Raw genomic sequence first — 27,603 nt, 5'->3', positions numbered from 1 at the left:
GGAAAATGTGATGCAGTGACATTGAAGCATACACCACATTATGGGATCATTTTCCAGGAAAAATAAAAAATAAAAAAGCAACATAGCTGTCTTGCCTATCACGTTTTTACAAGAGTTTCTGCATCTGCAAGCTTATGTCCTGGGTTTATTCCTGAATTTGTAACAGTGTGTTGCCTTTTCTTTTTCCTTCAGCTCATGAATTTGGGTGACGTTCCATCATTTTGTGGACAAAATTGAACAGTCATGGCCTTCAATAGTGAAAATGTCTGGGATGTTCTGCTTCTGTTGCTCTTCTTAAGTGTTTTATTGTTTCATTAGAGAAACTGTCCTGTTTTAATAAGTGGGACTTTAGCTGGGCAACGTTTAAAACAAGTCTGTGTCCTGATTTTAGGCAGAACATCCATTAAGACTTCAATGTTGAATTCATAATTTTTGAGTACATTTTCAGTTTATAGGAGTTTGCTAGATTCATCAGAAAAATGATATGAAAGAGTAGATTCCTTCACAGTTTATCATGCTGATCGTAGTCTGTCACATATTAGATGCTGGCTGCATTATATGGGCCCTTTCAGCACAATCGGGAAGAAATGGTCAGCTTGGCAGACTAAAGCTGTCTAATTTTATTAGCCACACTGCAGCTGGCCGCAGCAACAAGTTCCACAGTAACTTTCCCACCTAGACTGATGATGCAGGTGATAGCAACCAGTGAAAAGAAGCCATTTTTGAAGCTGATTAAGTGGTTAATTCTCTACAGCCTGCTCAGTTTCTGGCTGCCTTGCCAGCCAACCTGTTAACTGACCTGAAGGTTTTTGTCCTGTGGATGTGCTCAGCTGATACCACTAATATATGTTACACAGAGAATTAAACTGGCATAGAGGGAAGATGTGTGACTGGCATGGAAACAGGTTTCTGGTTGCAGGGAGAAAGATTCAAGATTTGTTCAGTGATGATAATGTGTATAATTTCCTATTTCTGCATCTTTCCAGCTGGTAAAATCAATCTGTAGTATATAGGCAGTGAAAATTAATCAAGGAGCCAGATGTGATCAAAGGGTGTTTGTATATTAGACCACATATTCACTTATTTAGTATTTTGTCATATTTTCCTTAGGTGTCTGTGTTATTGTTAGATGGTCTAGATGAGCAAGGAACAGGTAGAGTAGGAGAAGGAGAATTATTATTTCATCCAAAGCTAAAACCTTTCTCAAGTCTGTATCGCATCAAACAGTGCAATCAGCACCTAACAAGCTGTGGAGGTGGGAAAATGAGGTCCCTCGAAAGAACACCATGTTGAGAAGGGTCTGCTAAAGAAGGTTGAGGAGTAGCAGCAGCTTTGAGTTGTGGTCCCTTTTTGGCGGGATTGCTAGGTGGGATGTGTGTTGGAGCTGGTCACTGTCTAGGGTTAGGGACTGGGTTATGGTTCAAATAAGAATTTGGGTTAGTGCTTGTAGAGAGAAAAGTGCAGATCTGCCGCATGAGTGGGGTTGGGAAGGGTCTGCTGAAGAAGGATGTGTACCCAAAGCTTTGGGTTTTAGGCCCTCTCTGGTGGGATTCCTATCTGGGATGTTTGTTGGAGCTGAACCCTGTCTAGGTTAGGGTCTAGAGAGAGAGAAAGTGCAGAGCTGCTGTGTGAGTGGGTTTGGGAAGGGTCTGCCAAAGAAGGATGAAGTGTACCAAAAGCCTTTTGGTTTTGGGTAGTTTTGGGTCTTTTTGGTGGGCTTTCTGTGTGGGGTGTGTATTGGAGCTAGTCACTGCCTAGGGTTAGGTTTTGGAGAAAGTGCAAAGCTTCCTGGAGAGTTTATGGTGTTTTATTTTAATGCAAGAAAATGTGTTTTACTTCACACCCTGTCCAGCTGCGGCTAAAATCTTCATGTGTATAGATAGTTCTTACCATCTTGAGCTTTTTATGGACAGTTTCTGCTTGCAGAGAAGTAAAGCAACTGGTCAGAGTCCTTGGATGGAGTTTTATCTAAAAACATGTCTGTGTAACACAGATGCTTACGATTATCTTCTGGGTACCTTAGTAATAAGGGAAATTCTTCACTCAGAGGACAGTGAGGCACTGGCACAGGCTGCCCAGAAAAGCCGTGGATGCCCCATCCCTGGGGCTACTGTGTTCAAGGCCTGGCTGGATGGGGCTTTGGGCTACCTTGTCTGGTGGGAGATGGCCCTGCCCATGGCAGCAGGGGTGGAACCAGATGATCTCTAAGGTCCCTTCCAACCCTCCTATTATGCTATGATAATTGTAATTTTTATTTGAGTATTGCTGTTTTTAAAAAGTGTTATGCTTTTGCTCTTGGTGTTGACTATCCATGAATTTCACACCTTTTGTTCTTCAAAATTGCTTTTGAACATGTGGGTCTTCACAGCAGTGCCGAGGAGTTTTCTGCCACGAGTACAGGTCTGGAAGGGCTTTCTGTGTGAGATGGAGCATAAAATGAATAGGATGAGCTTCTTTCTGCTGGTAGGATAGACTGACACTGAGTGAGGTATCCCTCCCAACCCCCTGAGGCAGTTCCCCAGGCAGTATGTGGGAAGGAAACACCCAGAGACCTTATTGGTTCCTTTAATTTGGAGCATGGGGACTTAAATTCACCGCAGGGAGAAGTGGAGTGGTTTGCAGCTGGGCTGGGAAGAGAAGAGACCTCAGTGAGCTTTCAGCTTGCCCAGACTGGCTCCACAAGTTGCGGATACATCAGAAGGGCTCCGTAACGGGCATCTGAAAGTACTTGAAAGGTAAGAGAAGTGTTTTATTTTGTTTTTTAACCTCTGACATTCTTGTTGTTTCTGAATGAAAAATCCATCTGTAGTACATGCCCTCTAAGGGTTTGAAAGCCTTACACAAACATCAACAATCCTATGTTACGGGGATGTATTATTACTGCAAAATGTGTAGCGTGTGGAGTAGTAGTTAGTGTCACTCCTGGCTGAAGGGACTGAGGTTTAACGTGTTTTCTCTTCCAGGGGTATGAAACCTGCTGAAGGAAATGGGAGTTTCGCCATTGGCTTTACTGGAGGCAGGCTTTAACCTACAAATTAGTTATTTTAGAATGTGCATTCCAGGCAGTTTCTATTTTTGGCTCTCATTTCTGTGCGATAGTGATATTTTTAAAAGCCCTTTTGTTCAGCAGGTCTGTCTGGAATTTGATCACATTTACATGTTATAATTGCAACAAACACTCTTAATGGTTGCTTGATATTTTCTCACCCAAAATCTCTTTCTGTGCTTTCTAATGTACCTTTTCACAGACTCCGTGGTGGAAGTCAAGTCAGTAGAAGGTCTTTACCACATAAAATGATATAGACTACAGTTTCCAGAATAATACCACTTTATTGTTTATACTGGTTATGTATATTATATATATATAAAAGACATTCTGTGGATAAGTACAATTGATTAAATATAGGTGTTACAACATTTTTGAACTATACATGCAACAAAACAAAGAATTGCTTCACAAAAATCTAACTGACTTAAGCTGGAAACTACCGTTTTAACGTAAGAGAGCTAGGGAATTTGTTACAAAATGCCCATTTATCCTAACCAGCAAACGTGAAAACACTGTTAAGCCTCTCTGCACTTTCTTTCTAATGAGTATGTACCATTTTGGAAGCAACCTGTCATTCGTGTATGAAGAGTTAGTACACCTTGCTTATCAGACATCGCAAAAGAATTTGCGTAACAGAGTATCTGTTACTCCTCTTGTGTTCCTCAGGAAACCTCCCCTGGCTTTAGGATGGTTAGATGTTCCCGCTGTTCTAACTCAGCAGCTAGGAAACTGCCACCTCCTATGTTTCCAATACTGTGGTACAACTTGGCAGCTTCTGTTCTAGCTCAAGCTTGCAAAATGCTGTGCACAAAAAATAGCGTGATATACTGGCCCTTGGTACTTACATAGCTCAGGTCTCAGCCCATGGCTCCTTTTTTTCTGGCTGTTTTCCTTCAGCTTTAAGTCATATTGCTTTTAGTGTTGCTTTGCATAACTCTCACTGTGTCCATAAGTACATGTTCCTTCTGCTGACTGGCTAGGCCTCCTGGTCCCTGGTAGTATTGGTTTTATTTTTCCATGGTCTTCTCTTCTGGGGACAGTTCTCTAATCATCCTCCAGCATGGTTAGTTCCCCACATTGCTCAGTCCTTGATCTTATTAATTGTTTCTGCCTCTCTCTTCCTTCTGCAACCCCAGGGCTGTCCTGGACCTGCATGTCCTTTCTCCGCTGACTACAAGCTCTCTTTCTCTCCTCTGTCCCATCTCCATCCACATCACCTGGGTGACACACTGCTAGTATTCACACCTGGGTCTTTGTCAACTCCTGCCTTGATTGGACCAGCATCCAGTCATGTATTGCCCCCAGAAGTTCATGCTGCAAAGGTCTCTACCCCAAACCCTCAAGCACTGACCTGTAGGGTGGAAAAAGGCTTACACAGTTAGATCGTTGAAGTCTTCCTCAGAAGTACTGTAGGTTCTCTCCAGCTTTGGTTATCCCGTGCTTTCCTCTATGAAGGTTAAAAAGATGTGAGCAGAACTTCTTCCGTCCCTTTCCTTGGGAGAATATTCTGTAGCCTAATAGGTCTGACTGTTAGGCATTCTTTCCTAAATTCTTCGGTTCCCTAGTCTCCGATTATCACTAGTTACATATATGATGTGATATTCTCCACAACGACTCAGTTAAACCCGCTCTTTTTAACAGCAGGGGAAAATCTCCTTATTACATGATAATGAAGCCAAAATAGCTCTCCTCCTCTTTCATTATGCTTAACAGAAATGCTTATGTTCAGGAGTTTTTCCTCTTGAATGATCTCCAACCCCAGGAAAATCTGAGATCAGTTTGTGGTTTTCAGGAAGCCCTAATTAGTAAAGACATCATGATGTAACCTCGGATGGCATTCAGAACTCCGTGCTGAGAGAAGGGATTTTGTGTGTACTTGGGGGGGTGGGATTGGGTTCAGGGGCCTCATGTCCAGAGGTCTGGAAATAAAGAAGGAGATAGGGAAGAAGCCCAGCCTCAGCAGGGCAACATACTCTTTCTCTACCCTCCTTTTCTCCAACGATAAGTTAAATGTAGTAAATACCTGTTGAATGGAGGGGAAAAAAACTAACAAAACAAACTGCTCCTTGGGAATGAGAAGCAGAGGTGATGCCTTTATTGTATTTAATTCATACAAGATAGAAAAATGAAGACAATCTTGAAATCCATACCCTATTTTGTTTGATGTCAGTGATTTTGCTTGGAGGGAGACGAGGTAGTGCTGTAGTGGTTTGCATGCATAATATGATAGTGGTGGTGTTTTGGTCTGTGTTTAGCAACCAAAGCCTCATGTTTCTGAGCATGAAGAAGACCTTCCTGTACAATGGTGGATGTGGGCCTAATGGCAGTGATTTTTCCAAAGTTTTGGAAGGCAGATACAGGGATGTTTCACAGAAGCAGTTTATTTTTATCATAATCGAGGACCGTGTGACTTTCAGAAACATAATTATAATAGGAACAGCAGAGGAGCTGAAAACTTAGTGTTTTGTATGGTTGTTTAGGAGTGGAGTCTGCTGTTACTTCAAAAAGTATTATCTGGGGGATCGCTATTATCTAGATTCAGATGTGCTGTTACTATGGATACATATTGGCCAAATGTTTTCTAGTTGTCACTACCTAATTTAGCACTTAAAGTTTTTTTTTCCTGCTTGTGCAATGAATAACATGACTGCTTAGTAAGTCACATATGGTGGCATTTTGTTTTTGCATCCTGCGAGATGAAATTCAAAGCTTTTAACCAAGTATATATCACCTTCTGTACAGACTGACACCATTAATGCCAAAATTCAATTTGTAATGTGGAATAAGCTAATAAATAAATTTAGATTTCTAATTTTATAGTTTATCCTATGTTTGTTCAGTTTCTCCCTTTCTTTTGTTCTTGTATAGAAGGTATTCATTTCTGAAGTCCAAAATTCTTCTGTGGTTAACAACATAAAAGTTTTACAGCAAACAGTTTTGTTCTTGCTAAGGACTTTACCTGAAGACTTTAACCTAAATGTTTGGACTTCACTTTTGACTTTTAAATGTTAATGCAGTTCAACAGTAATATTTATTTTTAAGTCGTAGTTCTGATATTTAATCAGTCTGAAAAAAAGCTCTTCCTATTTATGTCTGGGGGGTAGGAAAGAAATAATATTTTTTGAAATAAAAGTACAGGAAAACAAATGGTGAGGATAAGTTGTAAACCCATGTATTCACAGAGTTGCTCTAGTAGCTTCTAAATGAACCTTGCCATTGCTGAGATAACACATCAGATATTGAGTCAAAGCAAAATAAACTTCAAGTTCCCCAAGCAGAGCCAGTGTTCAGGTACACAAATTACTAACAAATCAATTTAAAATGGAGGAAATGTTTAAATTCCCCCAATCCAGGTAACAGTGTAGGCTATGTACTATATTGGGCGAGGAGGCTGGGTTTCATTTCATGCATCGTTTGAGTCCCACAGCTAAAAAACAGTGATCTAAAGGGCCTTTTTGAAGTCATGGACTAAGTCAGAGGTAATCAACATGAGAGCTTGAAGCTGCAGGTAGCCAGTTCAAATGTCTGTCAGGACAGTTGTACCAAAAGTGAGCATTTTGAGAGACATAATGAGGTGAGGTGAGGCAAGGCTGTCAGTCCTGCCTCTCCAAAGCAGGTGTCCTCAGCTCCACAGAAACCTCTTTTCTGTCTCCAGCAGGCAGATGCAGAGATGGGGACTCTAAGACGAGGGCTGGCACTGTGTCAGGTCAGCGCACAGTGTGTTGTCAGGCCCTGTGCTGAACCCGGTACGTTTGGCTGTGGATTTCGGGAGAAGGGCATGGATGTTGGACACTGCGACACATCTGGCCACGAGTCATTTTCCAGCTGCAAGCAGCCGTATATTTATGCCAGTGAAAGCTGTTCTGCTTTCCCACTGCTCTTGGCTGACCTCAGAAAGTGATCTACTTGTTATACCGAAAGATAAATGACAGCTCTCTGAATTTTTCATGGATGCAGCATCACCATAGTTGTCAAGCTTCTAGTTGAAAACCGTGCAAGCTGAGGTGCTGCAGGAGATCGCTTACCATGGCCTGCCAATTGGTGATCTGGATCACAACTAGGAAACTGATACAGTGGCTGTTGTAACTGCAGGGGGATGAAAAGAGCTATGGTGGAATTAATAATTGCAGAGGACTATGATATTAAGTGTCATTTGATAACTGCAAGTTTAAAGCTCCTAGTCAGGAGTTCTAGAAGCCCTTTTGCATCTGATTCATCCAGCATGACTCTCTTCGAGGTAGTGACCAACCTAGTACTGAATCAGAACAAAGTAGAGAAGTTGTCTTCAAAAAAATCATGAAACCCAGCTTTATGACCACATTTCTTACATTTTTCTTCTTCTTGAAAGTAGCTGTGCTGTTTGAGGGATCAGTGCTTCCTCTGAAAACCTGCTGGATGGATTTCCGGAGCTGGTTTGCCTTCCCAGTTGGGGTATTGCTGTACTGTGCTGTTCAGACATCTGCCGCTCAGCTTCCTGCATCTGACAACTGCACCAGCAATGGTCAAAGAATATCCTTCAGCCACTCCTACAAGATTGACCTGCCAGCGTCCTCCCAGATCAAGGTGGAGGCAGATCCACTGCAGCATGCGGACAACAGTGAGGTGCAGCTAGATCCTGGGGAGGCTGAGGAAAACAAAGAGCAGAATATCATCTTTAGGCACAACATCCATGTGCAGTCACCCAAAGGGGACTGTGAAACTCTGGCCCACATCAAAGGTCTGCTTGAGAGGATGGAGAAGCTGGAGAAAGAAGTGGCAGAGCTGAGAGAAGTCTGCAGCCCTCAGAAGTGCTGTGGGGGAAGCCAAGGTACCTAACAATTGCAGTATCTGTTTTTTTTTTCTCCCACATATAGCCTGCTTTCCTCAGAGATCTGGGGACTGGAATCCATCTGTAAGGGGTTACGGAGGTTCCCTGTGAGTGAAATGCTTGAGTCCTGCGGATGGAGTGGTGCTCAGGGTTTTGTGATGTGAAAAGAAATCTGAAGGTCCCAAAATGCAGTAATATGCACCATTTCTGGAACCAGTGCAAGGGAAATCTCCCCAGGCATGTAGACGGGAGGATTCAATGGAGGAATTTTGGGGTAGGGCAGAATAGAAGATGAAGAAGGCCCTTTTTGTTACTGTCTTTCCTTTCTCATTTCTGCCTCCAGAATTTTGCAGTTGTTGAGAATCATTAGCTTTATTTCTTCCTTGATACTTGACTAAAAGAAGAGCAGTTTCTGGTGCTGATGTTTTGTGGCAGCCACTGGCTCTTCCTGCAATCCCAGGCTTATACAGCATGGCCTATAAGAAAGGATTTAACAAACTGGTGTTGTTTGAGGAATGGATACAGGGAGAAGTGCTAAGTCCTTGGATACATGAAAATAAAACAGGCTTATAGCAGATGGGCATAGTGTGCTCTCGATCTTTACAGTAACAGTGGTGAGCTTCACTTACAACTAGGAAGATTGAGGTTAGAGGCTGTGAAAAGCTTTCTAATTTATTGTTTGGTGCGTCTGTGGAATCTGTACTACTGCTGACCCTGGACAAATGCACTGGGAAAGACAAGAGTGGAGCTGGTCACTTTTTGGACGAGGGGCAGGTGGACCATGTGATGTCTGTGGTGTCTTCAGGTCTTCCCAGCCCATGTTTTCCCATGATAATTAAGCTTTCCATTTAGTGACCTTGAACACACCTTCTCATTGTTCTGTTCCTAACTTTTTTCCTTTTTTTTTTCCTTTCACCTGCCATCCTGGTGCTCTGGCCAGGCGTCTCTCCCTGCAGCGGCCACGGGACGTTACTCTACGAGACATGCAGCTGTAAGTGCTCCGAGGGCTGGGAGGGCAGTGACTGCTCCCACCCCACCTGCCGCTGCCACGGCCGTGGGCGCTGCGATGGTGGGAAGTGTGTCTGTGATGAGCCCTATTTTGGTGAGGATTGCAGCCAACAGCTCTGTCCTGAGAACTGCAGTGGCAACGGGATCTGTGACACGGCCAGAGGGGTCTGCCAGTGCTATGAGGAGTTCACTGGAGAGGACTGCAGTGAGAAACGATGTCCCGGGGACTGCAGTGGCAACGGGTTTTGTGACACAGGAGAGTGCTACTGCCATGAGGGCTTCTTTGGCCCTGACTGCTCCCAGGGTAAGACGAGCTTGTGAGTTATTTCTGCCTCCTTTCTTTCGTTCTGAGTTTCCCTTTTTCCCTCCCTGAGAAGAACTGGGCTAATCCCATAGGCAAGCCAAGCCTGGACTCACCATGTTTCTCTCCAAGTTCCTGCTGGGATTGCACTCAAGGATTGCTGAGTGGTCCGTATCTTCAAGAATTGCCTGGAAAACATTTCTGAGTCAGGGAAAGGAGAAAACACAAGTTAAAGTACAAACCTACCTATGTATAGCAGCTGAAGGAGAGAGCAAAGCTGTCTACAGACCCTGTAGTTAAAGAGAGAATCAGAATCTGTTGTTTGATGTACAAGTGGGACAATAAAAGGTAAAATCACGCTTGCTGCAGTGTGTGCTGCATGTCAGTAAGGTAGTTGACCTGGTAAAATGTTAGACAATATATGTAGAGTGTTTAAATAACCACCCTTTGAAATGAGGTTTTAAGGAAGCTCTCTTACCCTGATGTGTTGTTACAAGGTGTTGGCATTTGCCTGAGAAGGCTGGACTGAACTTGCCTGCATCCAGCAGTCTCTGCTTAATGCTGGGTAGCTTGGTGCCTGTTCTGAAAAACCTATAATCTCCCTATAACCACAAGGTGATACTCCAGGCCTTAGCACTCAGTCTTTTGCCCTGGAAGCCACTTTTCTTTCTCAGCACATCAGTGCTTAGTCTAATATTTCACAGCTCCTCAGGAAGGAGAGGCAAGTAACAGCTGCACACTGCGCAGCAGCTGGTGTTCAGTAGGGGTGTGCAGTGACCTTACTGGCAGGTCTTTGATGTTCCTTGTCATCCTTCACCTCTCAGACTTGACCTGTCTACTTAGACCTGTCACCTTTTATACAGATTACTAGCTCAAATTCTTCACCCAAACGAGTGCTCTGCATGAAAACTTCACTCTTTCTACCCCTTCTGCACTACTTAGAGATTTTTCTCTGTGGCTTCAGCGTTCTCTCCTTTCAGCAGACCAGAATTTCCTGCTCAGGAGACAGCAGCTTTATAAAGGTGGAGAGCAGAGAACTATTCCCCATCCAGCCTCTCCAAGGGGCTGGCTGGGTCCTCTTCCTTACCTGACACCTTCTGTGTGTTTTACACTCTGTGAAAGTGGTTTCTGGTCTCTGAATATGTGAGTGAGCAAGTGCTGCAGAGCTAATACATGTTGCACGATCTGTTTTGCTGTTTCTGGGCACTATGCCTCCATTCCTGCTTATTTTAAGTCCGGAGTCAAGTGGTTCTCATGTCAGCATCTGAAGCCAAACGCCCACCTCCCATAGCTGTCAAATTGCCTTTTCTGTTCCAGTTGGGAGTAGATTTTTGCTTCCTGGGACACTTAAACTGAGCACTGTTTTTGTACATGTCTCAGATCATGAAATAATGCATCTTGTTGTACATTGCCATGATAACTGGAATGTCTGAACATCTAGATTTTACTGTCAAGCGTGCAACAGTATAATTAATGCCTTGCAAATCCTTGCAAAGGAGAAACAGAGGACAAAGACACGTTGAACAGGAGGTATTGACTTGTGCTCTTCTGAGACTTCTTGTTTACTGACCACTCCGAAATACTGCCGTGGGATATTTGAAGGTGAATGAAAGAACAGTTTAAAATGAGTGTATCCTTAAAAAAAAAAAAAAAGTTGGTATCTCAGCACAATATAAGTTTAATCAAGAAGTCTGTGTTTGATGCCATAATCAGGAAAACAGGAAGGAAAACAAAGAGGGACTCCTGGCTGCTCCCAGCAGAGCAGGGTTCCTGATGAGTGCTGTGTGCGCTCTCAGCCCAGCACTCAATCTATAACTGTGCTGCTCGTTTCCTGCTCACTTAGGCCATTAGGGCCTCAGTCTGCTTCCGGAGGAGAAGCTGCCAGATGGAGAGAGATTGATGAGCGCAAGCAGAATGCAAGACAGATTTCTGGCACGTTCCACAGCCACCCGTCCTCCTAATTCACCTCGGAGTGAGTCAGTGGTGTCTGTGATGATCCCTTTCACTTTGGGCCAGGAGCTTCTCTGAACATCTCCTGGGTTTTGTACAGTCCAGGAATTATTTTCCAGTCCGTAAAAGGAATAATTAAATAGTGACTTTCTCTTTCAGATAGACAAGGAGCTGAATGTTTGCTCTACAGATGGATGCTTTCTTTCTATTCTAGTGCTTGCTCCTCAGAACCTGAGCCTGCTGAACTCCACAGAGGACTCCCTGACTGTCAGCTGGGATCAGATGATTGATGTGGATAATTATCTCCTTAGCTATTACCCAGTAGAACATGAGATGTTGGTGAAACAAGTCCATGTGCCCAAAGAGCGGCTCAGCTATGAGATTGTGGGTCTCCACCCCAGCACCACATACAATGTCACACTTCGTCATGTAAAGAAGGGGACTACCAGTGAGCCCAAGCATCTAGAAGCAAGCACAGGTAGGACCTGACAGTCTCTTTCTTCAGAGTCAAGATCTGTAGATCTTTAAATTTAGTTTCAAGCAACTAGAGCAAATGGTTTGATTTTGCAGGTTTTCAGCATCCTGTCTGAATGCTGAAGAGTAGTTTCTCTTCCCAATCCCAGTCACAGTTTTCTGTTGTTCTCTTCTGGAGAAACTGTCTCTAGATCTGTGTTGCTGGAGCTGAAAGTATTGCAAAATTCGTCTCTCTCCTTTTATCTTGTCCAAATTGGACTGGCGTTGACACCTCTGAATTTCAGGGAATCCATGATGTTGCCCACTGCAAGAAGCAGAAATGAAAGCATGCAAAAAGGCAGCATGTTATTAAGACTAACGTACTGTTTGACTGGATGAAGAAGGGACTTCAAAGTAGGGAGGACATCATCTCTAGGTACTCATCTGCCAAAAATGCCCACAGCGGCAAGTTTTCCTCATAGTCTCTTTCCAGGACTGAATGAACCTGATGTTACTGAGAACAGGAGGTTGCATATGGAAAGACTGTATTTGAAGCAGTCTCTCTAGAAATGAAATGCTATTTTATTAGCAACTGATAGCATGCTGGCTGCCTGCCCTTGGCCAAAAGTGAGAAGTTGGATTATTTTGACTTTTTTTTTTCTAGCGCAATAGGTGGGAGCTGAGAGCCAGAAAACTCTTGAGTTGGCATGTTATCATGGATAAAACTAAGCCTTTTAAAATACTTATTGTGCTGTACTGATGTAGCTCTTCAGTTTGGCTGAGGAAAATGTCTCAGGTCTAAGAGAAGGCAACTGGGGAGGAAGGAGGACCTTACAGTCACTTTCTGATGATGATGCTGCTTCCTCCTGGTGCTCTGCTTTGTCCTTTCCAGTCCTGTCAGCACTCAGTGCCATCTGGATGACGGAGGAGATGGAGCACTCCCTGGAAGTGGAGTGGGAGAACCCACCAACGGATGTGGATTATTACAAGCTGAAGTTCAGATCCCTGGTGGAGATGGATGAGAAACAGGTTGTGGTGCCCAAAAGCAGTGACACCAAGAGCAGACACATCATGACTGGTGAGTACTTGTGACTATTCCAAATTGGGCAAGGACAGGGAGAAGTGGTAGGAGCGATTGATTTTTGGTCATAGTCCTGGGAAAATTCTTCTCTCTCAAGTGTTCTCCTTCACCTTCTGACCACTGTAGGCTAGAGTAAGATCTACTGGGATTCCCATATCCCATAATAATGGGTACCTCCACAAGGAGAAAGTTTCTGTGCCCTATGGATAACAGGCTTCAAGGCATTCAGCTTTAATTCTGTCCTTGTCAGAAATAAAGTATATTCTATTTCAGAGCTGGGAATACGGATGTTAGGGAAGTCCTCACTTACTGTAGTCAAAGTAGACCCTAATGGCAAGGCTGGAGTGCTACCAAGGCATTCTCAAGACAAATGGAAGTTCAGATAGAAATCCACGTTTTACTTTGACTCTGCTGCAAACCTAGAATTGGGTAGACTAAACAAAATAGCTTTGTTTAAGAAAAATTACTGTCTTTCCTACTTGTTGGTAATGCTCCCTTTTGCTCTTTTTAGGCCTGAAACCTGGCACAGAGTACGAGGTCACTGTCATACCTGTGAAAGATGGTAAAGAGGGGAAACCATCCTCAGTGAGTGGCAAGACTGGTAGGTGGGAAGTTTCTTTTATGCTAATGATGTTACTACAGGTTTCAGGGACAGTTCAAGGTTGCAAAAGGTACACAGTTGGCTGCTTTCTTCATGCATACTGCAGTCAGGGGTACTTATATCTTGTTTAAGCTTGTCTATGCAGTTTGTTAAACATTAAACCTAGTCTTAGCTCAGTCTTTTGCCTTGGTTTTAAACCTACAGTATCTTTACCCTTAACTTGAAATGAGCTCAGCGCCAGGCCCAGCAGTAACTCTGAGTTTGCTTGTTCTCGCTTTCTCTACCCAGACCATTGATAATTTGACCTCGCTGAGACCTAGCACACAATTTCCAATCTGTGTATGGCTGCTGCTGCTGACTACTTTGCAGCCATTAGCCGCTGGTGATTTGTCTGGCCTCTGAGCTCAGGAGCAATAAGAAAGAGGATAAGTTCTTCCTTCTTGTATTCCCTGGCTCCAGCGTTATTTTTCTGTTCACCAGGCTGTGACCTGAACAGTAGTGGATATTTTACCTATAAATGGCAGCGCAGTCATTTCAGACCTGTATGTTTAAGCAGGTCTGGAAAACCTGTTGGTTCTTTGATGCTTCAAACTCTTCAAAAACATGGCAGAATGTTTTTCAGCTAGTTACTATATTGCAAAAGGGAGCCTGAAGAATTTTGAAGTCTCATTCTACCTGTAAAACACCGGTGTTGTGGTTTAACCCGGCTGGCAGCTAAACACCACACAGCCGTTCGCTCACCCTCCCCCCTCCCTCTCTGGGATGGGGGAGAGAAATGGGAAAGTGAAGCCGGTGAGTTGAGATAAAGACAGTTTATTAAGACAGGAATATAATAATAACAATAATAATAATAATAGTGATAATGATAATAGTATTAACAATAATAATGTGTAAGAAAACAAGTGATGCACAATGGAATTGCTCACCACCCGCTGACCGATGCCCAGCCTATGCCCGAGCAGCCGGCCCCCCCACCCCGGCCAGCCACCCCTATATATTGTTTAGCATGACGTCAGATGGTATGGAATACCCCTTTGGCCAGTTTGGGTCAGCTGTCCTGGGTCTGTCCCCTCCCAGCTCCTGCTGCACCCCCAGCCTGCTCGCTGGCAGGACAGAGCGAGAAGCCGAAAAGTCCTTGGCCTGGTGTAAACACTGCTCTGCAACAATTAAAACATCAGCATGTTATCAGCGCTCTTCTCATCCTAATCCAAAACATAGCACCCTACCAGCTACTATGAGGGAAAATTAACTCTGTCCTAACTGGAACCAGGACAACTGGAAACTCTGAAAATCGATTTTCTTACAAAAGGGAGGGTGAGCGGCATCCAAAGACTGAAATATGCCAAATCAGGCCTGACATTCCTGAGTAAATTGTTCCATTAAAAATAAATTGATGTAAGACAACAAAACCTACAGCCTCTCCACTGTCTTTTTAAGGCTGTGCTTCTCGCACATAGATTCTGATTGTTTGGAACTACTATGAGTTAGGGTTAATGATCCTCGTGGGTGCCTTTCAACTCAGGGTGTTCTATGATGGTATGATTCTATGAATACCCTTTGATCATGTTTTTAAGCTGTTCTTCACAAACATGGGGGCAGGAAAACTTCTTGAAAAGAAAAAATCTACAATGAATAATCCTGCTCATTTTCTTATATAACCTCTGAAATTTAGGTCTAACACAAATACCAGTTATTGCAAGAGCCAAGACTAAACATAGCCTAAAATAGCTGTAATCTGGGGGAGTCTGAGAGACAGGTCTGCAGGGTAGGCAGAAAGGAAGGAGCAACAAATGGCTGACACCAGAGACCCACAAAGGATGAGTGCTGTGAGGAGGGCAGGCACAGAGGTAATGCTACAGTCATTACCCAGAGAAAGTGAGGCAAGAGGACTGTAAGATCTTCCTACAGAAAGCAATGGAATGTTTCATCTAGATCATCTAGAAAGTGGAAAAATCTTGGTTTCTTCCCACCCTGACTATTCTGGCTCCTCATGGATGCCTTTCTTTCTTGAGGGGCTGTAGGAGGAGCCTGGATGACTGTTATAACTGGCTAGAGCAGCAAGGCAAAATGAAGGAAATGTGTACATGCTATGACAGGTATAGTCGTGGTTTCATTTGGATGGAGTTTCCTAATCCTGCATTTCAAAATGTTCTCCCAGGAATTGATAGCCCAACCAATGTGGTGACAGACCGAGTGTCGGAGGATACAGCCACTGTCTCGTGGAATAAAGTTGAGGCTCCCATAGACAGGTACATGGTGAGATACACTTCAGCTGATGGGGACATCAAGGAAATAGAGGTGGGCAGTGAAAACAGCGTCATCACCTTACTGGATCTGAAGCCAGGCATGGAATACATCATCCACATCTGGGCAGAGAAGGGTCCCCAGAGGAGCAAGAAGGCCAGCACCAGAGCTGTGACAGGTAAGTTGCAGCAGCAGGAGGGAGCTAGGTTTGAATTTCAAACTTGATTTATTAATGTTACTTGTTTCAGTACAGCTTCTGCATTGCATGGTTTTTTAATAAGGCAAAAAATTCATGTCATTTTTACCAGTGTGGCTGAACAGATCTCCAGCTTAGGAGAAGGTTCTTCCTTTTGAGTCCTGTTATGGACCAGTTACTGTCAGTAGCGAGAACAGCGAAACGCAGCCAAAGCTAAAGCCTTATAACTGGAATGTGTAATTCATGCCTTGCCTTAAAAATGCCATAAACCACCTCCAAGCTGTTTTTTGGGTGACTCTTGTGACCTTGCCCAGCAGTGCTGTGGGCTCATACAGATTCTGCACAGTCATGGCAGAGTGTTAAAATGGAAAAGCAGATGTATTGGTATCATGGCATAAGGTAAGAATCCTGTGGGGAATCAAATCTCCTGAACAGGACATTTGGTCACTGTCCCCTGGTGGCAGGGAGCTTCAATTGCAAGGGTGCTTGCTGCAGCATCTGCAGCTGGATTGGGAAACTCCTTGAAGCACTGTTTAGCTCAGTTTTTATAATTCAGCCAGCCATGTGGCCATGCAGGAGCAGTTTCTATCGACTGTTTGCAAATGTCTTGTCTCTGTGCAATTTGCACTTCTGTGGCAGTGTACTGGGTCTGTGTGGGCTGCTGCAGGGAAAGTTAACTCCATCCCAGCCAGACACCATACAAACCAGTACAGCGGTTGTGGTGGAGTTCAGCTGCCTAGCAAGGTAAAATGACCACAGGCAGGCATTACCAAGGGGAATGTTTGGGATGCTCCATTCGGGATGTTTAAGCAGATAAGTTCAAATAAACATAATTGGTTTTTACCAATGTGTCAAGAATGGTAGGACTTGCAAGCTGTTAGCCCCTTTGTTTTATTTACCTTACTCCATATCCAAGAGTAAAAAATGATTTGGGTGCACAAATGGGATAGCCAATGGGATTTACTTAATTACTGGTTATTTGTACTGTGATCAAAACATGGTTTGTAGCAAAAGACAAAACTTGTATTGGATCTGTTGCCAGTTTGAGCTGGAGGAAAAGCAAAGGAGCTTTTGGATGCACAAGCCTTTTTTTAGGTCTTTGCACGCAGAATAATTTCCCAAAGCTCATCTGTTTTTCAAATATATTTGATAGTCTAATAAAACATACTACCTCTGCCTATAAAACTTATGTTGTCTTAAATATTTAGACAATTGTGATCACCACAGTGCTATACTAAAACTTCTAATAACTACTTCCGCTTATAGAAATTGATAGCCCAACTAAGCTGTTGACTGACCAAGTGACAGAGGATGCAATTACTGTTTCCTGGAAAAAAGTACTGGCTTCAATAGACAGATACAGAGTGAGCTACACATCGGCTGATGGGTATACAGAGGAGAGAGAAGTGGAGAAAGACAAGAATGTCACCATCTTAGCAGGACTGAAGACGGGCATGGAGTATGTGATTCGTGTCTGGGCAGAAAAGGGAGAACAACAGAGCAAGAGGGCCAGCACCGAGGCTGTGACAGGTAAGAGGGCAATAGTGTGAATTAAGAGCATAAACGACAGCCCAGCTTTGCCTTAATGCTGAATAAGCCCATCCCAAGGCAGTTTCACAATAGAGGGGGATTGAAGTTTAGCAGATCCAGTCTTCAGGTTAATGCATCTTGCTGTGAAACCCATTCAACATTATCACAGAGACACCCTAATTACCTGTACATACTACAAATAGGCTATGTTGCAATTACTAGTAGGGATTAGTGGTCTTCACCTGTGCAAACGATGCTATTCTAGCGTCTCTCATGTATTTGTATAGTCTTATTTCAATTTGTTAATTAGTTTATCCTTTTTCAAGGAATAAGTTCCTTTTTGCAGGTGAAGAAATTGGAGTGCAGAGAGATTAACAGCATGCAGGATGTCTTTTCTTGCAATAGGATGATTAATCCTAGTTCCTCAGTTGTTCTTACCATCTTGTTTCTCTCCTCTCTGTGGCCAGTCCCGGTTAAGAAGATGTAGTGGTTTGCCTGGCGTGAGGGTTGTTGGTTTATACCATTGTAGAGCTGAATGTCTGTATCTGTTGCAGGCGGCTGTAAGCATTTACAATACCCATGCTCTAGGTCAGGGACTTGCTGAAGGGAGGTGGGTAAATGTGCAGCGGGGTCATCCTGGTCTCTTTAACAAAAGGGGAAAAAAAAAAAAAGCAGTCCTGTAGGTGAGGACTCCTGGAGGAGAGTCTCCTGGTGGCCCAGCACAGCCTGACTGTGACAACTTGTGTTTTTAACTTTTCACTCTGCAGATATTGACAGCCCCACTCACCTGGTGACTGATCAAGTGACAGAGAGGACAGCCACTATCTCCTGGGACAGGGTCCAGGCTCCGATAGATAGGTACATGGTGAACTACACCTCTGCAGATGGTGACACCAAGGAGATAGAAGTGGGGAAGAACAAGACTGCCACAACTCTGATAGAACTGAAACCTGGCACTAAATATGTCATCTACCTCTGGGCAGAGAAGGGAACCCAGCAGAGCAAGAGGACCAGCACTGAGGCAGTGACAGGTATCTCAGGAGAATCTTTGTGGTACTACACAACACTGTGATGTGAAGGTGATCTCTGTTTCTGGCCTGTTGCAGAGCATATGCTAGACAGCTGTTCATCTTGTGGTCGCCTATGATGAGAAAACATCCATGTTCCAGGCACCTTCAGACAGAAAGCTTCAGATAGAAATGGTGTCTCCCCTTGAGTCAAGAGGAAAAATGCTAATTGCTTTTAGGAACTAACAACTGAACTGATCTGTTAGTTCAGAAGCTATCAGACCAGCACAAGCTTCATTGTGCTTTAGTAAAGCACTGTGGTCCTCACTCACCAGCACTGTCTGCTGATTTTGGTGTCCAGGTGTGCTGAGCTCTGCAGGTGTGGCTGAGTGCTGCCCAGCAGTATATGTTGCTGCTGTTGAACCCTGCTTAAACTTCGGGTGGTTCAACTAGTGCCACTAATAAGAATGGTGTTTACCAATGAATCCGGACTTGGAGGGGAATGCTCCCATTTTACTCATCTTCTATAACATGAAAAGATAGAGAATTGTCTGAGCCCAGAAGAAGTCTCTTAAATATCAGTAATTCACTTAATATAATGAAGGCTTTTGCTCACAGGAGCTGGCTGCTTAGCTAGGCTGAAGACTGACTGACTGGCAGCTTCCTGGGAATGGGGGATAGATGGGGCAGGACACAGGTCTCACTGTCCTGATTAACTTGAAACCAGACATGGTGTACACCATCTATATCATGGGGCTTTAGAAATCAAGAGCTTTAAAGAGCAACATGTGTGTCTTTCAGTTACTCATCCTCCATATTCCACACTTTATTTCTTAGAAATGGACAGCCCAAAGAATCTGGTAACTGACCAAGTGACAGAGGACTCAGCCACCATCTCTTGGGATAGCGTCCAAGCTCCCATAGATAGGTATATGGTGAGCTACACTTCTGCTGATGGGGACACCAAGGAAATGGAAGTGGGGAAAGCCAAGAGCACTGCAACTCTGACAGGACTAAAAGCAGGCATGAAGTACACCATCCATCTCTGGGCAGAGCTGGGAAGCAAGCAGAGCAAGAGGGCAAGCACGGATGCACTGACAGGTAACTGTGGGTGGGAGGGAAGAGAACCAGGGTGGGAGGGAAGAGAACCAGGGTGGGAGGGAAGAGAACCAGGGTGGGAGGGAAGAGAACCAGGGTGGGAGAACCCCACTCTCTAGTTATTTTACAGTTTGTGATCTCTCATTGCATTACTGGGTAATGAAGATCCACAGTGGTAAACCCATTCTGGAGATAAGTGCGTGATTATAGCCTGGTATAGCAGAGACTATTATAGGCTGCGATAGAAGAGGCAGATGTCATAACACAGTTGTGACAGCTGAGTACTGACCTTATTTCACTTGTCCTTAATCAAAAGTGTGCAGTGCTTTGCATGCTGCTATCAAGCCTAACAGTAACAGAGGTTTAACATCCAAAAGTTAAACTGTCTTAGATTCAGGGACAGTTAAAAATAATGGCCTGACTCATGACCTTAGGTTGGTCCTAGGAGACTACAAAACAGGCTTAAATCTGTCCTGTTCAGTCAGCCATAAGGATTATGGTGTTCTGGGAATATTTCAGGGTCACTCCATATCCATTGGCCTTGCTAACGTACGTTTTCTTAGTTTCTGAGTCAAGCTGGTGTGAGAGAACAGATAAAGCTTAGATTTGGGGCAAGATGCCAGACAGTTCCCCAGTGCTTACAGAGGTTGAGGGCAGCTGACGGGGACAAATGGAGATCTGTTGAGGCGAAAAGCCTAAGCCTGTCAGGAACTGGAAAAATCAAGGAGAGTTTCAGCAAATTGAAATGTTCTTTTTTTTTTTTTTTTTGAAATAGAATGACAATGGATGCACTTGGAAATTTCACAAGAAGTGAAACTGCCCGGAAAGGGAATGCATTTAGCATCAGTAGGGATATTTTTGATATATCTACACATTTTTTTCCTCTTAGTGATATATTAAAAAAAAAAAAAGACACCTCTGATAAAACAGTCCAACTTCTCATGAAAAAAATACATTTCTTAACTCTAGGTGATGGTTGCTTATTCCCTATCATTAAAACAGGCTGTAGCAGGGAGCTGTTCTGCAGTAATATCCTGCAGCTGTGGAAATTGACAGCACTATTCCTAAAGGGCAGCAAATCTGAGGACTGTCTCTAAGGCTGCGCTTCCCATCACTTGGTTTTTCTAATGGATTTGGTACCTTTTAGCTCCCTCTTCTGTCCAACAGGAGGTGTACATGTAATGAGCACCTCTGAGAAGATTTCTGAGTCATTTCATTTAAAGCAATTGTGTAGTAGTCTCCCATACCAAGCATGAGAATAATGACCTAATGCTTAACTCAGGAACCTATTGAATGGCGGTCTTCGGTTATAATGGATAACTTGTGTTTTGAACAACGTGTGACTTCAGAGATCTGTCACTTCCTTGTATTTGGTGTTTTGATTTCTTCTCCGTTTTTATCTTTGTTAAGATAACCCTATATTTGGTAACCCTATATACACGGAATCCAGAGAAGCCACACTGTTCTGTTCTTCTTTATCTAAAAAAGACATGGCCTGGCCTTGTCTTCCTCTCTGGCCTTCTCACAACTCTAATATTTCATTGTTGCATTATAATCCTTGTTACCATTGTCCTCATAACACTTTCCAAGGTCTGAGAAATGTTGTTGCCTGGTTTACAGAGACAAGAACAGAATCAAAGGGCAAGTTAAATGGCAGGCCCATTGTCAACCACAGAGATCTATGGAGGAGCAGGGAATCATGCTGAATTACTCAGTTGTAGTTTGCCATAAACTCAGGCATGCTTCAGGGTTGGAGCACTCTTCCCTCAAGGCCAGCACTGCCCACCAAGTACCCTCCCTCTAAAACTTGGAAGGTCATACGAACCTACTGCTATTTTCTCTAAGATATTCCCCAAACACCAGAATATGGCAAACATAGGATGAAAATCTTCGAGGCTGCTTCCGTTAGCGTTACTTCTAGCTGAGCTTTAGAAATCTGCTTTTATCATTAGGGAAGCACTGGAGCCCTGTTGTGGTTATCTCATAAGACAGATGCTTTTTGACACTTGCTGTGAACTGCCTTTTTCTCGGGCTTCTCAGGCAGGTGGATCAGGAGCTCTTAGGCCCCTGGGAGTCCCTGTACAGTTGGGCCAGTTGCAGGGCTACGAAACACCCCAAGTCGGATCTATAACAGACCTTGCCATGGTTGGTCTAGGCTGTTTCTTGCTAGCCGTGAACTTCACCGAGTAACTTCTGTAGTTCCCAGGTAACAGGATCAGACATTGAAAGCTCTGCCCAGGCTCTACAATGGGGTTGCTGTCTTTCATTTATGCAAAGGGACATGATTCTTCATTTCTTTTTCAATAGAGATTGATCCTCCCAAGAACCTGCGTGTATCAGATGTGACTCAGTCTACTGGTGTAGTTACCTGGACTCCTCCTGCAGCACAGATTGATGGCTATTCTCTGACATACCGAGGTCAAGATGGCACCAGCAAGGTACGGTGAATTCCTCAGCCCTGCAGAACCCACTGAGATCACCCCTGTGGTTATAGGCTCTGCCAGTTGGATCTTGTGGGTATATGGACTACAGGGAAACAATTTTGAGGGGGAATCTATGCTATCCATAGCCTGGGGAGGCAGAGCCTAAGGAAGGAAATGTGTTACTGTCAGGAGTGGAAGCTGGGAGGGACTTTGTGACGGTGCAATGCCTCTTCCCAACAGATGTTCATGGTGAAGAGAACAGGTTTGCTGCTTTTTTTTGCTTTTCTAACTTGTTACCACATGGAAGAGCAGCACTCAGCAGGGATAAAGTAAGTGTCGTAACAGTGTTTCTTGAGACCCTGCTCCAATTCTTCCTTCTGAGGAAATGGACTCCACATCTCAAGGGTATGCAGCCAGTGTGTGTCTGTCTGAACTCTACAAGAAAAGCCCATAAATAGATGCAGAGTGTGAGGCGCTGTAGTCCAGAAAAGCTAAATGCTATTCAAACTTGGGTTGATCTTCAGTCTGTTTTATTTGGCAGGCAGTGCAGCTGGGTCCTAGTGAACAACGGTTTGTGCTGGAAGGACTGGAACAAGGAGCAAAATATACTATTTTTGTGATGGCCTATAAGGGAGATCGTCAGAGCAGAAAGACAGACAGCACCTTCTCAACAGGTAGGATCGGGCCTTGGTGTTGCACTTTTCCCTGGGCTCTGCAGCTGTTGTGTTTTATGGTAGAGGTCAGGGATGGAGTTCCTGTTCTACAGACGCACTGGGAAACTATGTGATCAGAAGCAAGCCATCTAGTGAGTCAACAGCTTGTCTTCTGGCTGATTGTCCGTTCTAAGCCACACCATCTGGAGGCTTGGAAACACAACAGGATGGAGCAAGTGGAGATTGCCCATATTGGTCAGTGCTGCTGGCAAACCTTGCTGGCCAAGGGCAGGACAAAGCCTCCTGGTGAGCTGCCAGCGGGCAGAAGAGATGATGATAAGCTAGGGATCTTTCTGCCCCGTTCTCGTAATAATAGGGTGCAGTTGTATAAGTACTATTGTGGCACTGGGCAGCTGCCTGGGTTGTTTTCAGAGATCAGGATACGTACACCAGGATGACAGCAAATCACACAAAATCTCACGCCAGCTTGATGTGGGAGTCTCTTGTACCATGCCAGTTCTCACAGCGGCTGCCAATTGTGGACAGGTTGTGAGATGCAGAGAAAATAAACTCCCTGATTACTGGCATTCCCACCATCACAGGCAAGGGCTCCTTGTCCTGCTCTCACTGTGACCCAGGACTGCATCTCTTGCAGCCTCTGGTGGCCCCATTCATGTGCCAGCTCCCAAGTAGTGGGGAAGGCTGCCTGCAGCTACCTGCTGGTGCAGCTGGGTGCTTCCTTTACTTCTCATCCAGAACCATTGTAGGAGATTCCTAAGGGTGTGAGATACCTGCTCCAGCTTTGTGGCCTGCTTTGCTGACGGATTTTGTCTTGGCCTCTCTTTTCTCCCAGTTAGCTTCCTCTACCCGTATCCAGCAGACTGCAGCCAGACGCAGCAGAATGGAGACACCCTGAGCGGCACGTACACCATTTACCTCAACGGAGACAGCAGCAGGCCGATGCAGGTGTACTGTGACATGACCACTGATGGAGGCGGGTGGATAGTGAGTGATTCCCTGATTTATTTTTTTTTTCAAATGAATGTGGTCAAGGGAAGCTCATACTGGGCTTAGCTGATGCTTTTTCCTCTGCTGCCCTGCTGTGTTTCAGCTCCTGCCTTGATGGAGTAGCAATGTTTTAGGAAGGGAGGTGGATGTTGATGGATAACCCTCAGACAGCCGGTAGAAAAGCTGAGAGAGGCTGAGTGGCTCAAAAGCTTGACAGGAGATGCTGGGCTTTTCATTACTTGGTCATGAGTGTGACTCAAAGCTTATATTGTTGCTGATTGAGGGTAATCACTGAGTTATGGCAGTTTAACATGCTATCTCTTGCCAATTGGGGCACAGGGGTTGTTGAGGATGCACTCAAGTCCCTTTAAAAGACAAGTTAGTACAACTTAGCTTAAAGATCTTTTGCAATAAATTGACTAAGCTAGGTTATCTCATCTTGACCACAGTGTGAGGTTACGTGTGTGGACAGTTAATGCAGTTCAGCTGATGGTAATGTTTTAAATGCTAGTACTGTGAGCATGCACCCAGACTCTGACCGCACAGTGAGTCATTTCAAGGGAAGCTGGAGGGAGAGCACAGGCACTTTGAGGTGAGGAATTTGTATAAGGGTGAAATAACGAATCTGAGATTCTCCCTAAACGACCAAATAAAATATCTTCATTCCCTTCTTCAACTTTTATTTTCAGTGATAAGTGATTTTCTCCACTGAAACAAATTGCGTATTACTGCCCAAGTCCTGCTGATTCTGGTGAAGTTTAGAAACCTAAACGTACCTCTGTATCTTGTCCATAAGCCTGATCTGCCCAAGTGTGGAGATTTCCACTAATCCCTACAGGCAGGGATCCTGCAAAAGTAAACTGTAAAATCTGTACAACTAAGTATTCACCCCAGGTGTTTTTTCACTCTGCGATTACTGTAAAGGAGGCTATAGCGAGATGGAGATGGGTCTCTTTTCCCGAGCACTAAGTGATAAGACAAGAGGAAATGGCCTTAAGTTGTGCTGGGGCAGTGTAGGTTGGCTATTAGGAAAAATTTCTTCACTGAAAGGGTTGTAAAGTATTGGAACAAGCTACTCAGGGAAAGTAGCTGAGTCACTATCCATGGAGGTCTTCAAAAAACATGCGGACGTAGTGCTTAGTGACATGGTTTAGTAGGGGACTTGGCAGTGCTGGGTTAAAGGTTGGACCAGATGGTCTTTTCCAACCTTAATGATTACATGATTCTTTGGAGTCAGAAAATGAAAATGAATGCGTATGTACCCTGATCAGCTGCAGCATACCATTTGCTGGATTTGTCTGTTCCCAAACACTTCACCTTTCAGACTGTATTTAAATCACAATGAGGATTTCTCACCACAATACTCTTTGTCTCTCCTCGGCCTGCTGTGAACTCTCACTCAGCAATTCTTGCTTTGCAGGTGTTTCAGAGGCGGAACACAGGCGAGCTGGATTTCTACAAACGCTGGAAAAATTATGTGGAAGGCTTTGGAGATCCCACTGGGGAATTTTGGCTTGGTACAGTACAAGGGTTTTACTGGTGAAGAGCTGAAGATTAGCTTTGTAGAACCACTTAAATGTTGGAATACCCAGGCCCTGCTGAGCCTTCAGTCCTCACCTGTCAGTTTTTGTGTCTTCCCTGGAAGTGCCAATGAAACACTGAGGATCTGTAAAGGCCTGCTAAGTCTTTCCACTGACATGTTTGGCGTTTGGAGTGGTCCCAGAGCAAGCCAAACTCTGGAAATGTTTATTTCAGGCTTGCATGCTCCTATAAGAGGAGAAATAAAGAAAATACGCTGATGAAAATGTAAAATCCAGGCTATTATACAAAACCTAGTGTGCTCAGTCATTTTTTGTTAGCTAGCTTTGCTTGGATCAGAGAATCCAGCCCTAAATAGGTCAAGGTCTTTGGAGCAAGAGTCTTTAAATGTTCTTAGAAAAATAATGTTGCACAGTCTGTCTTGTGCTGCTTTAAGCTGTTTTTTTCTCTTTTTTTTTTTCTGACAATGCTATCTCTTGCCAGAAAATGGGATAAGACAGCATAAACTTGGCAAAATGTCATGACAGCATCAAGCAGGGAAGGAGGCAGGCAGGAAATAGCTGATTTAACCAAATTGGCCACAGGGTGAGATTCCAGGACTGCAAAGGTGAACAGGCTTTTCCCTTTTAAAAGTATTTTTTTCTTCCCTCTAGGTCTTGACCAGCTGCACAATCTCACAAGCAGCAGCCCCATCCGCTATGAGCTGCGGGTGGATCTGCGGACAGCCAATGAGTCTGCTTACGCTGTCTACGACTTCTTCCAGGTTGCCTCTAGCAGAGAGAGATACAGGCTGTCGGTGGGGAATTACAGAGGCAATGCTGGTGAGGAGTGCCTGCGACTTGTGCGCTCTCTGCTTCACACAGGGGAGCAAATACTGGGGACTCTGTGTTGGTTTTGCCAGTAGCATGGCAGCTCGTTAGGTCAGGTTAGATTGGATGTGGCTCATTTTGAGGAGCGATGTCTGGACTTCCCAGGAGGGCTGAGGAGAGTGTTCCCACAGGGCTGTCTCCTGTTAAGGACGGGAGAAAGTTGCTCTTTTGCTGGGAAGAGAGCTGCTCTGTGACCCAGCTGGACAGGCAGACTGTGAAGCAGTTCCATGAGATAACCTGTGCCTATGGGGGAGCAACTTCTGGAGCTCCCCAGCTGAGAAATGCAAAGAAAATCTTTCTTGTTCAGAAGGGGAGTTTGCTCAGCAGTAGTATCTATCCTGGTGCTGGCTTCTGCCACTAGCAAATCCTTACCATTGCTGTTGTATCCGTAGCCTTCCACTTACTTCTTAATCTCCTGCTGCCCTAAGATCTTCAGCACCAGAGCACCCAGCCCTTGGACATGGCCTCTAATAGCAGTCAATTAGAAATTATTCTCCAGCCCCATCCTGCTTTTCCCCTGACAGGCCTGCTTTGTTCTGCCTGATATAAACCCTCAAGCTGAGCAACTGGACTCCCTTATTCCTACTCTTGTCTGCAATCCCTTCCCTTAGGGGATGCCATGACCTACCATAATGGCTGGAAGTTCACAACGTGGGACAGAGACAATGATGTGGCTCTCAGCAACTGTGCTCTGACACACCATGGCGCGTGGTGGTACAAGAACTGCCACTTGGCCAACCTTAACGGGAAATACGGGGAGAGCAAACACAGCGAGGTGAGTGGCACATCTCTGTGTGAAGGTCAACTCTTCTCTCTAGCCTTAGGAAGACCCACAGAGGGTGGGGGCTATAGCAGGACAGATTGCCAAGGCTATTTTAACTCATTTCATGTGAAAGGAAAATGATCCATAAGGAAGCTCATGGATCTTACTCTATTCTCCCTCGATCCAGAGGGTTTGAGCTCACAGCCTCCTGATTCCTGTGGTGGACGGAGATATCTGAGGTGGAGCTGTCTTGATTTCACAGGGGAACAGAGAAAAAAGCAAGTGCTTTCAGCGCATGCCTTGATGTGCATCTTATTGTACAGGCTGATTTTGTGCTTGAAGACAGCTCAGTCTAGTTGGGTTCCAAACCAGACAGATTTAATTTGTATTAGGAGTGTCTGGAAAACTGATTACAATTACAGTCAAAATCTGGTGAACAATAGCATCTCGGGGGGAGGGGGGGGTGGTGTTAAATGGTATTGGGGTGGAGGGAGAGTGGCAAACTTCTAGCACTGATCTGCATGCTTTAATAAAAGACATTCCTCGGTCTTTTCCCAGGGGGTGAATTGGGAGCCATGGAAGGGCCATGAGTTCTCCATCCCTTTTACTGAGATGAAGATCCGTCCTCAGTCTTCTAGTAATGAGTCAATCCTTGGGAGGAGGAAGAGAACTCTACAGGGAAGGAGGAAGATCAGGGCTTAAATTGTCCTCTGTGCAGGACCCCAAAATTATGATTTGGTATTTCTTAAAGTTAGGTTTGGATGACTTTTTCCAACACTTTGGAAGCAACTGCTGACCAACTTGCCCCAGAAGTCTCTGTGTCTGCAGCCCAGCCTGCTTCCAGCCTTTGGAGCTCCTGATGGGTGATCTGACAGAGACTGGGGGGGGCTCGCTGGGGGCATTGGGCTTGTAGCTTCCCTGGTTGGCTAAACGTGACAAGGACCCGCTTGATCCAATGTATGCAACTTTTATGAATTGCGCATAAAACAAGTGTTAATACATGCTATTGTTTCTTAAAACCCA

General features: G+C 44.5%; 1 protein-coding gene across 11 annotated transcripts; it reads left to right on the top strand.

The window, feature by feature from the left end:
* Positions 1–35: 35 nt before the first annotated feature.
* TNN (tenascin N) lies at positions 36–27,603 on the top strand. Of its 11 annotated transcripts, XM_083846143.1 has the most exons (20): positions 36–989; positions 2,369–2,463; positions 2,601–2,735; positions 6,705–6,795; positions 7,401–7,856; positions 8,797–9,168; positions 11,330–11,593; positions 12,461–12,646; positions 13,161–13,250; positions 15,409–15,672; positions 16,957–17,220; positions 17,988–18,251; positions 19,065–19,328; positions 21,633–21,763; positions 22,290–22,422; positions 23,255–23,406; positions 24,830–24,926; positions 25,602–25,769; positions 26,429–26,592; positions 27,139–27,603. In XM_083846143.1, exons 4-20 carry the CDS (start codon positions 6,720–6,722, stop codon positions 27,280–27,282), a joined length of 3,489 nt encoding a protein of 1,162 aa, XP_083702269.1. In that variant the 5' UTR covers positions 36–989; positions 2,369–2,463; positions 2,601–2,735; positions 6,705–6,719; the 3' UTR covers positions 27,283–27,603. The 11 variants fall into 11 exon arrangements, with proteins under 11 accessions (XP_083702269.1, XP_083702268.1, XP_083702267.1 ...); XM_083846142.1 differs by lacking the exon at positions 2,369–2,463 and having other exon boundaries at positions 36–1,255; XM_083846141.1 differs by lacking the exon at positions 2,369–2,463 and having other exon boundaries at positions 36–1,366.

The sequence above is a fragment of the Anser anser genome (genome assembly GCF_964211835.1).
Source record: "Anser anser genome assembly, chromosome: 8".
Taxonomy (NCBI): Eukaryota; Metazoa; Chordata; class Aves; order Anseriformes; family Anatidae; genus Anser; species Anser anser.
This window is presented reverse-complemented; position numbering and strand designations above follow the sequence as displayed.

Bases quoted from the DNA above. Each gene is read 5' to 3' on its own strand.
- TNN (XM_083846143.1), top strand. From the start codon at position 6,720: ATGGGGACTCTAAGACGAGGGCTGGCACTGTGTCAGGTCAGCGCACAG. The intron at 7,857-8,796 runs GTACCTAACAAT...TGCTCTGGCCAG, and splicing joins GTGCTGTGGGGGAAGCCAAG to GCGTCTCTCCCTGCAGCGGC. The intron at 24,927-25,601 runs GTACAGTACAAG...TCTTCCCTCTAG, and splicing joins CACTGGGGAATTTTGGCTTG to GTCTTGACCAGCTGCACAAT.